Source organism: Anser cygnoides, chromosome 3 (assembly GCF_040182565.1).
Source record: "Anser cygnoides isolate HZ-2024a breed goose chromosome 3, Taihu_goose_T2T_genome, whole genome shotgun sequence".
Lineage (NCBI taxonomy): Eukaryota > Metazoa > Chordata > Aves > Anseriformes > Anatidae > Anser > Anser cygnoides.
The window spans coordinates 2,881,833-2,896,062 of NC_089875.1; the positions used below are offsets into that span (position 1 = coordinate 2,881,833).

At 35.5% G+C, this 14,230-nt stretch overlaps 1 protein-coding gene across 7 annotated transcripts in view; it reads left to right on the forward strand.

The window, feature by feature from the left end:
* KIF16B (kinesin family member 16B) overlaps positions 1–14,230 on the forward strand; it is a 140,057-nt gene that overhangs the window by 77,054 nt on the left and 48,773 nt on the right. For 5 of the 7 annotated variants that reach the window (XR_007162244.2, XM_048060978.2, XM_048060979.2 and 2 more), the window contains 5 exons: positions 89–142; positions 1,797–3,152; positions 6,674–6,832; positions 7,666–7,771; positions 8,305–8,355. Coding sequence is in view for 6 of the 7 variants with exons in the window: in XM_048060978.2 (XP_047916935.2) it covers positions 89–142; positions 1,797–3,152; positions 6,674–6,832; positions 7,666–7,771; positions 8,305–8,355 (1,726 nt within the window). In the remaining variant the exon portion in view is untranslated. Of the gene's footprint in view, positions 1–88; positions 143–1,796; positions 3,153–6,673; positions 6,833–7,665; positions 7,772–8,304; positions 8,356–9,381; positions 13,952–14,230 lie in introns of those variants that run through there. The other 2 variants (XM_048060972.2, XM_048060974.2) reach the window with 1 other exon arrangement.

Sequence of the window (14,230 nt, forward strand, 5' to 3'; positions counted from 1 at the left end):
GTTATAATAATCATTGTGAATTACATAATTGTGTATCTTGCTCTTATATATTCAAGATTTTATTTTTTTTTTTTTTTTCCTAAATAAGGCTAGAATTTGAAAGACAACAACGAGAGGAGCTTGAAAAATTAGAAAGTAAAAGGTAACGTTATTCTCTGGTCTTTAAGTATACGTGTTTGTATATAAGTACACACACATGTGTATATATATAGAGAGAGAGAGAACGTTGTGGACTCATTTAAATGATTTTGAATCATGGTATTAGTAAGTAGGGTGTCCTGATATAAATATTCTTATCCCTCTTTCTTTTTTCCTCTGAAAGTTTTGGCATTTCCTTTAAGAATTGTCAATTCTTATGGATTTGTAACCAGGTAGACAAGCTTCATTGCAGCTAACAGTGATCTTTAGCAAAGGGAATACCAAACAGAAAGATATATAGAGAGTGGACAATATAAATGTAGTATATTATATTATTCTTGCTCTTAGGTTTCATAGCGTTATTTTAAAGATGACAAATGAGGCTCTTTACCTGGATCTTTTTTACGCTCCAGTCACTTTTGGATTGAATCTTGATTAATCTGTGAACTCTGCTTCTTGTAAATAAAGCTTCTACGATGGCATGGGCATGCTAATAATACTTATCAGAATGCCATTTAGCAATCAGTTCAAAACAAAAAATAAAGCATTGTTACCAGCTGGAGAGCTAAGCTGATTTTTCTGGCTCATCATATCTGCTAAGATTTTACAAGTAAGAGATCTCACCTTGTTGCAGATCACAGCACTGATTAGATTCATAAGCTGAAAGACATTTTCTGCCTTCTCCACTTCATACTGCTTACTCAGTTTTGAAAGAGTTTTTATATAGTCGGACCAAGTTAATTAAACTCAAAGTAAATACAAAAAACAAAACAAAACACACAAATCCAACCCAAACTCTGAGCAATTGGAAGATTTCTTTCAGAAAATGATGCAGTAGAATCACTGATCTTATCCTCTTTGTTATGTTGATAGACTTTGAATTCAGATTGCATTGAAGTTGCTTTGTTTGTCCTCTAATCAATCAGATTTTAACTTCTCCCAAACTAACCAAGGGACTATAGGTTGTTTCTATGTGTATTCAGGTGATTGTAGTATAGGGGTAACTGTGGCATCTTCAAGTCTCAGTCTTTCCTCACTTGGATTCCATTAGAACCTTTAAAAGAGTTATTGCATGGGCCATACTTTGTCTTAAATTTGTCTTTCAACTCCATCTGTTCCTAAGCTTATATTCCCGTTTATCAGAAAATCAGTTGGGTTCACAAAAAGAGAAGACATTGTTTCAATTCATCTGTTGACTCAAATTTGGTGAGGCAAATTTCACACCAAGTCCTTTTATTAACTTCTGTTTGTGTGAAAATAAGTGTGCATGCGTAAAAATATATATGGTTATTTTTCACTGTGCGCTGTGCGTTCTATCAATATTTTTATTGGATTGGATAAAGCTAATATAGTCTAACGTTATTCTACCAACATAAATGCTATCTAACGTATTTTCTTAGAATTTAATGTATCCACAACATTACATGTTGAAATAAATTATATGAATCTGTGCCATTTTCTCAAGGATTGAGTTACTTCTAAGAAGTATAAGATTTTAACCTGCAGCAAAACAAAAGTATTAAAAAATATATATATAAAATTGTGGTATGTGCTGCAAAATCTCTGTCCAAAACTTTTTAACTTCTAAGTGATATATTGTCTTTTGGACAAAACAAACAAAAGAGTTTGATATATTTCATGTAAATGTTTTCTTGTAGGAAACAAATAGAAGAAATGGAGGAGAAACAAAGATCTGACAAAGCAGAACTTGTAAGAATGCAACAAGAAGTAGAGTCACAGCGCAAAGAAACAGAAATAGTACAGCTGCAAATTCGAAAACAGGAAGAGAGTCTGAAACGCAGAAGTGTTCACATTGAGAGCAGGTTAAAGGATTTGCTGGCTGAAAAAGAAAAATTTGAAGAAGAGAGATTGCGGGAACAACAGGAGATAGAGCTTCAAAAGAAGAAACAGCAGGAAGAAATTTTTGCCCGTGTCAAAGAGGAATTGCAGCGCCTACAAGAACTTAATCATAATGAAAAAGAAGAGAAAATGCAGATTTTCCGAGAACTAGAAAAACTTAAAAAGGAGAAGGATGAACAATATGTTAAGCTGGAATCAGAAAAAAAGAGACTTGAAGAACAAGAAAGGGAGCAGGTGATGCTTGTGGCTCATCTAGAAGAACAGCTTCGAGAAAAGCAGGTCATGATACAGCTCCTGAAGAGAGGGGATGTACAAAGACTTGAAGAAGAGAAAAGAGATCTTGAAGATATCAGGGAATCTCTTTTGAAAGTCAAGGAAGCCCGATCTGAAGGTGATGAAAACTGCGAAGAGTTAGAAAAAACACAGGATAGTTTCATACAGTTTAAAAGGAAACAACTAGAACAGTTGACTATTTTGGAAAAAGATTTAGTTCAACAAATGGATCACCTAGAAAAGGAAATTGCACATGAAAAAGTAGCTGTAGAACACTTAAAATTTGCACAGGAAGAACATGTAAATGTAAAGAAAGATGATGAAAACTTTGCAGATGCTGTGCTCAAGGCTGATGAATTTGACGAGATAAAGACAGCGGAATACAGGCTTCAATCTAAAGTACGGCAGCTTGAGTACCTGAAGAGTAATCATTTGCCAGCACTGCTGGAAGAAAAGCAAAGAGCTTCTGAAGTCCTCGATAGAGGCTTCTTAGGATTAGATAATACTCTCTATCAAATAGAGAAAGAAATAGAAGAAAAAGAAGAGCAGCTTGCACAATATAGAGCTAGCACAAATCAGTTGCAGCAGCTTCAAGAAACATTTGAATTCACAGCCAACGTAGCTCGTCAGGAAGAAAAAGTTCGGAAGAAGGAAAAAGAAATCCTTGAATCAAGGGAAAAACAGCAGAGAGAGGCACTGGAACAAGCTGTTGCTAAGTTAGAAAGGAGGCATTCTGCTTTGCAGCGTCGTTCTACAATAGACTTTGAAATTGAAGAGCAGAAACAGAAACTTGCTACCTTGAACAACAGCTGCAGCGAGCAGGCAGGTCTGCAGGCTAGTCTAGAAGCTGAGCAAAAAGCCCTTGAACAAGACCGGGAACGGTAAGTGTTACAATAGCTTCAGTTTTTAGGACCAGCGATTCACAAAAAGTAAATCATTTTTATCGCTTAGATTTTGAGAGGGCAACTTTTTCTGTGTCCCACTGTTTGAGTTTCTTATTGTTTCAAGTAGTTTGCCCAGAATTGAGATTGCGTATTGCTTTTTAAAAGATTCTTGCCTGCTCATTGATTTCTGTTTGGATATTTGACCCATCCCCTGCAGTATAGTACTTGCATGAGCCATCACAGCATTCAGTTAAGTTGTTCTTACCTATTTAGAAAGCTCAGCCAACCCCATGCTCAGCCCTTACAAATGCATGTACTATTATACAAGTTTCTTTTTATTAAAATATTTATGTATAGCATTTTGTTTCTTTATTGGTAGCAAGCTATATGGTGGTTCAAGATTTGTAGATTGATAGTCAAGGTAGATTGCCAACTGTCTCTCTCAGCTGATGTTGTGTGGAACACTCCTGGTATTCCAACTAAACCAGTGTAATGTTTAATGTTTTGTTACTGGCTTTAGGGGTAAATAAAGTAGACTAGCCATATATCTGTGTAAAATTTGTTGGTGTTTTTCAAACTTATTTGAAAATACACAGCTGCTTCGATACAGCCCTGTGTTATGACAAACCCTTTTAGGTATAGAAGCAATGTCATCAGCAACACATGTGATATTTGGAACTATAGCCTGGTATTTGTGCTAAGTATAGAAGGCTCAGAGGAAAGTGTTTCAGGTAAGGAGGGTTCTTCCTTCGCAGGAGAGGAAGAATTTTTTTATTGTGTTTTTGGCCCGAGCAAAAATCCACTGGGGTTATTGGATTCAATCCATGCAGTCTGGAAGAAGGGCAAAATTAGCATTTTAAAAAGGTGTTGTCTGATTTGCTAACAGAAGAGCTTGAAAACTTGTCATTATTGGTGAAAGAATGATTTTGTTTTTCTTGAGGTAGAATTAGATTTGCTTTTTTTTTTAATATTCCAGTGATTACCTGATTCTTCTTTCAGAAGCACTTCAAACCAGATGCTTGATGAGAAAAATCACCAAAAACATACTTACCTATAGCAAAACTGATGAACTCTTCTGTATCTTGTTTATTTTAAACCGTTATCAGGAGATAATAGTTCCTTTTTACACCCTGACCTTTAGGTCACTCTTTCCACATGTAAAGCTACGTTGTGTGGATTTTAGTTAGGCTTTTTCAATACCGAGTTATCATTTTGTTGTGGCTCTTTGCCTATATTTTTCGTAATTGTCTTGAAGAACATGTAATCTATTTTTCTACACTGAGCATCTCGCTTGAATAAAGCCAGCTATAAACAACTGGAGGTTCCACAAAAATAGACAGCTTCTTAGCTAGCCCTCAAGATATTGCTGGTTTGTGTAATAAGTGGGAAAAATATATTGTCAGATAGAAAAATTAGATTAGAAAAAGATTCCAAAGAAGTGAAAAGGTCTATTTTTTTTGTTGTTGTTAACTTTGAAGACCTCTTGCACAAACTGAATAAAACTTTGTAGTCATTCAGTGAGGGGCCCAGGGGCCTGAATAATTTTGTTCGGACTGTCATTTATGCGCGCACAAGGAGAGCTAGCTTTTTATGAATGTTGTAGCAAAAGAAAATCTTAAGATACATGATAGTATGTTAAATATTTCAGAATATTTACATAACGCTTGTGCACAAGTGTTCAAGTTTACACTTCATAGTAAATAATGTCTTGGACCCTAGTAAGCATATGAACTGTATGTGCTGCTTATTATTATTCTAGGTAATATTTTGTAATGGTGTGCTTCGGAAAAAGAGGTTCAAATCTGTTAGCTATCTAAAAATGTTTAAATCCAATATCCATCTGAAATGTTCTATGCGCCTAAGTCCATCATAACTGGATAAAATGTTTTTCCAGTTTGCATAATATGCCGTCTCAAAATCCTTTCGCCTACAAGGATGACCCCCAAAATGATAACTTGGAGCTAATTCATACTGGAATTATGCACCCGCACTTTGTCTTTATTGGCAGAAATTTGGGGCTGTAGAATGAGCACAAAGCAACTTCAGAGCCATCTTTGAGGCGATGCGATGCATCACTCAAAAGGGGCAAGGAGCAATTCAGTGCACTTACTGGCGGATGCATCGCACAGCTGGATAAGCTTATAACTGTAGGAAATGATATCTTTTGATAGTAGGATGTTTACAAATGAAGAGATAAGCTATGCTCCCTTAATATAATTGTGATTTTTGTGGTTAAATTGATTTTCCATAGATGCAAACACTCCCCCATATCCATCAGCCATCTCCCATCCACTTTCCCTCAGGATGCAAGATTGTTTTGCTGCTAATCAAAAGAAACAGATGGCTTCTGGCTGTGCTGCAGAAAGTACTCTAAAAATGAAGTAACAATTCAGCCTGCTTTACTCCTGCCTAAGCCACAGCATTTGTACTCACTCTTCAATTTTCAGTTTTAACCTCCAGGAAGGAATAAAGTAGCTGTAGCATTGTACTTCAATTTTGATATTTGTAATTGCAGTTAAAATGTTTGAATCCCTACTTTGCATGCTTTCCACTCCTTTTGCAGGAACTTCTATTCTTTTACTCTTTAATTTTCGAGTAACCCGTAGAAAAACAATTACCTTTGGAGACAAAAGTTGTAATGGAAGTGAGGAAGATTATTACTTTGTTACTAATCTAATCTCAGATACATTATAAGTGAAAGCTATTCTGCAGATTACTTTGTCATAATATAGTTTAATTTGACTAAATGATAAATATTGCAAGAAGTGCTACTTATTTTATACCAGATGCTTCAGGCATTTTTGGTCAAAAATACTGTATCTGATTTTACATATTCTATTGCGTGCATAAATCTGGCTGATACAAAATTTATTCGTTAGAGGAAGTGAGGAGGTTTCCATTTCAAAAGGTGACTTATAACGTATGGAAAATAAATACTAGACTTTTGTTGGTAAATTTTCAAAAATATATATGCAGAAAAGAATAGCTGAAAAAGAGTAAGATTTATATGTATAGTACACAATTTTAAGATTTTCTTATAAATATGCCCTTCCACATTGTTGTCTTGAGTTGTTGTTGTTGTTTTTATTATTACTGTATTTTGTGTTACTTCATTTTTTTCCCTATTTATTCGTTTACTTCAACCTAGAAGCCGAATAACTGACATAATTGGTAGAGTTCTGTAATGAGGAGAGTTTTATTCAAATGATCCCATTAGATAAGTTTAGTCTTTCTGAATTAATATTTAATGTGCTGAGTTAGATACCACTTGTGTTGGAGGTTTATGAAGTTGTTTTATTTAGCTTAGCATTGCTGTTGGAATGTGTTTTTTGAGCCATCTTTATTTTCCTATCTAAATATGCTTAAAGAACAAGTAGTATGCTCTTATCTTCATAGATATTAATAGTTCAGATATAACATGTTTCTCAGTGTAAGTACAGCACATCTTTTAAGAACTGTGGGAATCAGTGGTACCTTAATACAGACAACATGAATTACACTTTAAGATGTCTTTGTAGCCTGGACCAGGAAATTCAGCAGCTGAAGCAAAAAATTTATGAAGGTGATGGTGGTCAGAAAGGAAATCACGGAACATTAGAAGAGAGACTGTCCCATACCAATTCCCCTACCAGCCCAGCAAAGGCACAGCCACCCTCTGCTCCACTAGTTGATGATAGGTAGGTAACCTGTACTTCTACAACTTGTTGATATGAAAAGAAATATTTTGAAAGTTCTGTTCTTCTAGGGTTGAACTGGAACTAAATTCTGTAACTGTACCTGAAGAGTAGTCTGGAAATAAAATTATTTTGCTATACTTTAAATAACCAGCAGACTTATCCGTTGCTCTTGTGCAATTTGTTTTTCAGTAGAGTTTTGTGAATCTCTAGACATAAATGTATTTAAGTTGGTTTTGTGTTTACACTTACTTGTCTATATGGTATTGCTTTATGTACAGTAAAAGTGACAAAGTAAATCATATTAAGCCTTTTTTAACAAGACAGTTGCCCACAGTTATTTAAAATCTATTATTTTTCCTCTTTGTTCTTTTTACACTTATACATGAAGTCATTAATACCAACTTTTGGATCATTCTTTCTGTTTGAAGACCAAAAGTTGCCTACATTGCAAAATTGATAAAAACAAACCATTAAGTAATAAAGATGCAACCCCAGCCTTCTATTTCTTCCTCATCCGTCTTACCCTCACTCCTACTTGTGCATAGAGTTTTATGCAAAGCAGTGTCTTAACCTGTGGCCCATTGAATTGTGTAATTGTGATAACAAATTTGTTAACCTTTGTCTGTTAAATGAACACTTGCTCAAAAATCCACATTCCTTGAGGGATAAAGATGGTCTCATGTTAAGCCTGACAATTAAGCAATTAAGAGTTATGCAGTGTTTAGGGTTCCTAAGTGTTTCAGAGAGTCTTTTAACTTGTCTTAAATTTTATCTAAGAATATATATATATATATATATATATATTTTGCTTCATGCTTTGCTATGTCTTATAGGATAAATGCCTTTATTGAACAAGAAGTGCAGCGAAGGCTCCAAAATATTCATCATAAAGCTGAGGATAATGATGGTACCCTGTTCTTGTCTACAGAAAGTTTTAAGGTGAGCAGTGACTGGTAGGAAATCCTGACCTTCGATGTACTGTGTGTAACCACTGATTTTATTGTTGTTCAATAATTTTCATGTTTTCCTGCGCATACTTACCAAAAAAATAAATAAAAAAAATCAACCAGTAAGTCAGGGCTATCAGTTTTAGATTTTGCTGTTCATATTTTCTAGTGGCTGTATCATGTTCTATTCCAGTTCTTTTCAATGAGGATTATGTAAATGGTAATAAGAAGCTTGCAGGTGGAATCACGATTTTCATTTTATAGCTTTAAAATACATGGATAAAATTTCCTTCAGAAGAACTGTAACCGTTTACACTGGAAACAAATGCTCATTTAAAAACTGATAATCTGATTCATCTGAGGACTGGCTTGATTGACTTCTATGCCAGTGGTTTAATAAATATAAGTAAGAAAACAGTTATTTTTAGCTATTAAAAATAACTCTCTTCCTATAAATACTTTTAAATGAACTTACACAAGAAAGGCACTTTATTTAATAATAACCTGTACCTTTTTTTTTCTTAGGATAATGAGAGACTTAATAATGGCACTGTTCAGCGCAAGCTGAAGTATGAGGTAGGTCATAATTTGTTAGAATGAAGTGGTTGCCTTAAATTATGGCATGCCCTGTAATTAAATTTCTTAATGTTTAGCTGCATAATTAGAATTTTGAATTCACAGCAAGATTAATGGCTAATAGAGACAGCAATTTATTTTTCTAGCTTGCAATTAGAGTGATTTTTTTTAGGTTGGGCACAGCTTTTTCCTTATTTGAAAGGTGTGTTGTTGTTGTGGATGTTTCTTACTTGCTTTGTCATGATCTTGATTTGGAACAGTATCCCTTTCCTGATTTTTAGAGGATAAAAGCATTTAATAAGGAGATTGTTTGAATTCAGAATACCACTACACATTTTGTGACTCATCGTAAACTCGCTACTGTATGGATGTTTGTGATGATAGCAGTAGCATTGGGCAAATTTACCTGAATGTCATGAAGGATTACTACATGCATTCCTAAACTGAGCTTAGACCCCTCCCACTGTATTCAGTTGCTTAACTTGTTTGAAGTGTTGTTAATTACTTGACTCAGAGAGTAATTCCTAAATAACCTTACGGATTTAAACCTTAATAGGAGGAGGACTGCAACCCCTCTCATTTGGACTTTTTTTTTTCTTTTGGACTTTTCCACTGTTATTTTTAAACTATCTTGGACTTTTGACATTATCTTGTGCTTGTTTTTGCACGGTCTTGGATAGTACAGGATTCCTTTTTTGTGCATGTGTGGAAAAATAATAAAGGTCTTATACATTTCTGCATTGTCCTTTGACTTCCCCATGTTTTTTGAGTAAAACAAATACAAACCAAGTGAAATGGATACTGTAAAAAGGAAAAGCAGTGGTGGGCTGGGAAGATCAACCATTCCTGAATCAGACCTCAATCAGTTTTGTTTGATTTTTCTCTCTCTAATTTCGGGAGATTATGCAATTGTACAAATTTTGGATGATTGTACAAATGTACTCAAAATCAAATCTGAATTAAAGAAATTTTCAAATCAGAAGACTTTTAAAGACGTTTGTTTTCTTCTTTTGGCATTTTTAACAGAAAAGTCAACAGTGGCAGCCACATTATGACTTTCCATTTATTTCCAAAGATGACAAATGTGCTTCTGAGTTGCTTGGAGAAAACACAGGAGTAACAGATCATAACAGACAGAAGGAACATACAGAGATGTGGAATTTCTTTTCCAGGCTTGGAAGAATCTCCTTCCCCTTTACATCAGAAAAGGCATTTGAGAATGAAAGGGGTAATTCAGAACAGGAGAGCTTTGCTTGTCTCTGTGACACTGAAAGTAGTTTAACTCACTCTGAAAGTAGTAATACTTTAAAGAGTAAGAACATTCCTTATCAGAACGTTTTATCTACTTCTTTACCAAGTCATGACTTAAATAATGTGGCTTACTCACTCTGCAAGTTTGAAAATTTCAATCATTTTGACAATAAAATAATTACTTCTCAGGATTGTGACAGCTCAAGAGCTGAATCTGATTGTTCCCACTTGCAACAGCTGTCTCCTTTAGGATTCTTAATGTGTGCTAATGAGCAAGCTGGTTTTAACAGCACATCATGCCTTGTCTTTTCTCAGTCTAACATACACTCTGGAACTTGTAAAGAAAACAGACCATTTAAGACAGAGCAACGGGCAATGGAAGACCAGTCTAGTAGTTCTCAGCTTCCAAATGAAAAAAACTCTGATTTGATCTCTTCCACTTTGATAGGTTCTCATTTGGATGTCAGACCAGAAAGTGCCTATGGTCTGGGATATGTTTTCAGTAAGCTTTCCTGCCTTTACAAAGATACAAGCAGACAGCTGCTCAACAGTACCTTGGTTTCTAAACAAATTAAGGAGTTGGGAAGTTTGTGTGACAAAAGTGAGAGATGTGCACAAGCGGTATCATTAATAAAACGTCTGCCACTTATAAGAAACTTGCAAGTAGATGTATTCTTCAAGTCTGATATGAATCAAGATGTATCCCACTCTAGTGATGACACCAAAGCTCATACTGAAAATTTTCAGCTTGAATCCCCTGTGCAAGAGAATGTCATGATGTGTGGAAGCACAGGAATCTCGGATGCCCATGTGAGAAAGCCCACTGAAGGATGCGTATGCGGTTGTAAAAATGAAGAGCTGGAAAATAGTCTTGTGTTAAGACAGACATTTCTGCATTTTTCTGATGTCTTTTTGAAACTCCAGGTCTGTTCTCTGGAAAAAGTGCTCGAATTTTTGACCTGTGCCCTACCTCAAATTTGTATTAGTATGGAGGAGTTGAAAGGTATCTTTTGGCTCGCTGTTAGCAATCGCAAAAATCCTGATCCAGAACCTGCTTGCTTGCTCTTGTTCAGCTCTGTTTTATATGTTGTTGTTTCATCAGTCAAGCAAGACATCTGTCAGAGTTCCTTGTCAATATTTCATGAGGTTCCAGTCATCGCAATAAGGGAGATTCATGTTGGCTTTGCTGGACAGAGTGTGAGTCTTCTTTCTGCCGAAGATGATTTGCTCACAATATTTACTTATAACAAGCACTACACTCAAAGAATTTGCCATGACATAATGAGCATTTTGATTTCTACAACGGAGGATGCTGTTTATTTAAATCATCAGCTCTTGAAAGATGATTTGATGCGGATGTCACTTGACTGGACGTCAGAAGTAAATGACTTAGTTTTATCAAATGGAGTACTTTTGACCTGTAAATTCAGAACTATATTAGCCGATCTGGCGTACTTACTCCATGAAAATATGGGATGTATTAAACCTTCGTTAGCTGATATTCAAGTAGTGCTGTATGCCACTGTGAAAATAGACTGTGCTAAGCAGAATGTGTATAGATCTCTGGTTCTTACAACTACTCATATAGGTCTCCTAAGGGAAAACAGTATCTTTTATCCTGCACCTAACCTTTTGGATGCTTCATGCCAGCGATCACAATTTGACAGCCTTCAGTTGTACAGTTTGAAGGATATTCGATGTGTAGTTTTGCCAGACAAAGAGAATTTCACGAAAATTGAGCTTGTGTTTTCTAGAAGGAGCAAGGTTGGATCTGATTCAGGAATTGGTTTTTTGAAATACTGTGAAAAAGAAATAAATACTCAAATGACAGTCATCCCATCAATTCTTCAAAGCAGTTTGCATATCCCATTGGAAATCTGGAAATTAACATTCAGTTCAAGTGAAGAAGCCATTTGGCTAATTATGCATCTGACTAGGTGTTGAAATCGAAATACATTTAGATACATTCAAAATAGGAGGCTAATGAATATTGATAAAATACTTTTTTTTTTTTCCCATCAATAGGCAAAAGAGTCCTTTGAGCCTTTAAGGGAATACCTTAAAGATGTGTACACACATCTTACCAAAAATCATTATTACTTGATTGCTTACTTTTTGTGTGTCTCTAATATGCTGTATGTACATTTCCTTGGGAAGGTGAGGAAATTAAATGGTTCTGTTTTAAGTGGTATTGGATCAAAACTATAATTACAGCTGTGTCTTCTGATTTCCATTTTGGCTGTTGTTTTTGTCTTCCTCCATCTCCTATCCGTCTTAATTAATGTCTTCTCCATTCCTCCTTGATTGCCTTTTCCTTAATCTTTCTGAGTATCTTTGTTTTTTATGCTTCTCATCTATGTCGTGCCCTTGATCTCAATGCTTCAAAACATTTGCAATAAATGTGTCTGAACCATAAGGTGCATTTAAGCCTATGGTACACCACTATGTGGTGTTAATAGTAAGGATGCTTATGGCTTTCATTCTTACAGTTTTGGGAAGAACACTATTGGCAATTCTTTTCTGCTTTAGAGTTTCACATTAGGATTAATATGCTCTTCGATTAAAGTTTGTCGCAAGTGCAAAATGAGTTGTGTGGCATATTTTAAGTCACGTAGGCTGAGGTACCAGGGATTGGTAGATTTACCGCCTCTCTTTTCTCTTGGGTTTCCCACCTTTGCCTACAGCCAAGAGAGTGTAGGCTACATGGAAGCAGTGAGTCAGACGAACAAAAACGGAGAGAACATCCAATACCCTTTTTCAATTTCCACTCCTCACACCCCGCCACCCCACTCTTCTCTTGCAGAGAAACAATATATGGCTTTTTTGAGTCATTCCTATCTACTTTGTCCAGGCAGTTAACTTGTACTCTCACGAACAGAATGCCTTACAGTCCTTTGATATGAGTGCTTAAGGAAAATGTGATGTTAAAATGAAGGAGGTTAGAGGGTGTAAACAGACGTTATGCTTTGGCTTGTTGACCTTTGGTCACATCACTATAACTACAGTAAGACAGCCGTTTCAGGTTTATGATTTGTGTACATGTTTCTTGTGATGTTAAATGGATAGCTAGCAACTGGGGATACTGCCTGAAGGGTGGAGTAAATTTAATCCTAGAATCATCTCCATGTAATGTGTCAGATACCTGGCCTGAATTTCCTCACTTTCTCATGTTTACCAGTGGGGTTGATGATGCTGTGAGACTGCATCTCTTTCTGGCTCTTTAGTATCACATACCAAAAAATAATGAAACTATTGAAAAAAAATAGATTTCCCCTTGTCAAGGCTTGCCTCGAGCTCAGTAAAAGGTTACTCCTTCCTTGTTACTCTTAGCCGATATTCAAAAAATAAAGAAGCCATTGTTTCCCATCTTTTGTTTTTTCCCTTGCAATGGGAGCTGAATACCTTTGGATCCTGTTGCTTGAATGTGCCATCTGCCTTGTTGGAGGAAGATGGTCCTTGGCAGAAAAAATGGTGGCATCTAATCTGAAATTCTAAATGCTGTAAACATATTGCCAGGAGAGGTGTAATCTTCTACCAGACAGTTAGACTTCAGTCTCCCTACTAGTATAAGAACGTTTCCCATTTGTTCTTACCATACATTAAGACATGATAATGTAATTCACTTGACGCTTAAAAGGACATAACTTGCTTTGGATGGGAAAGTTGTGGCTGGAAAGATGAAGGGTGGTTTGGATAGCAAGTTGTGTTATGATTTAAAAAAAAAAAAATCACAACTTTATGCTACCTAAAGCAATTCCAAAGATGAGAGCAAAATATGTCATTTTACTTTGATGTATAGTTTTTGTTTTTAACAACAAATATATGTATATATATACACACACACAAATATCTCACAGACCATGGAGTAGACAGTTGTGTTGGAGTGGAACATCACAGCAGCTCACTTAGAGAGTGGCTCCCTTACTCACACTGTTAAGGCATTTCTTCAGTCTTGCTGAAAGTAAACTTGAAGCGTGGCACTGTCTGTGAGGATGGTCTTAAATCAAGGCTGCTAAATGACAGCAATTACTGTAACTAATTGCTTTTCAGATGATACCCCACATTTTAAAAAATGTTTGTGCACGTTATGTTCCAGATAACATGGTTTTCTCCTTTGTTTTGAAATCTAACTTGCTAGATATTATGCATTTTTATGGAAAAAATGACTTCAATATCTTTTATTCCACTGTAAATTAAACATACCATAATGATGGATGTTTATCACTATCAAAGAGTTATTTAATGTATTAGGACATGTTTTTCACAATACATTGTGTTTGAAATTATTCTTCTATTAGCTGTAATAGTTTCCTGAAAATGATTGCCAATAAATTATGTGTTGACAGAGGTGGTTTTAAGAGTGACTTTATGGTTTTCTTGTTGTTTTAAAATGGATCATATTGTTGTCAAGGCAATGAACTCCTCTTTCCCCCAAGGAAAGAAGTGCTTACATTTGTACACTCCGGAAAGCTGAGATTTACTTGAAAAAGCTAGTAACTTGGGGAGAAGTGAAAGAAGAGCAAAATGGAGGGAAGAAAAAATTTTGTTATGTAAACAAAGATCGTTTAAAAAAAATCCATTCAAACCCAACCTTTTTGTTTTAAATTTTCAGTAAGGAAGAATA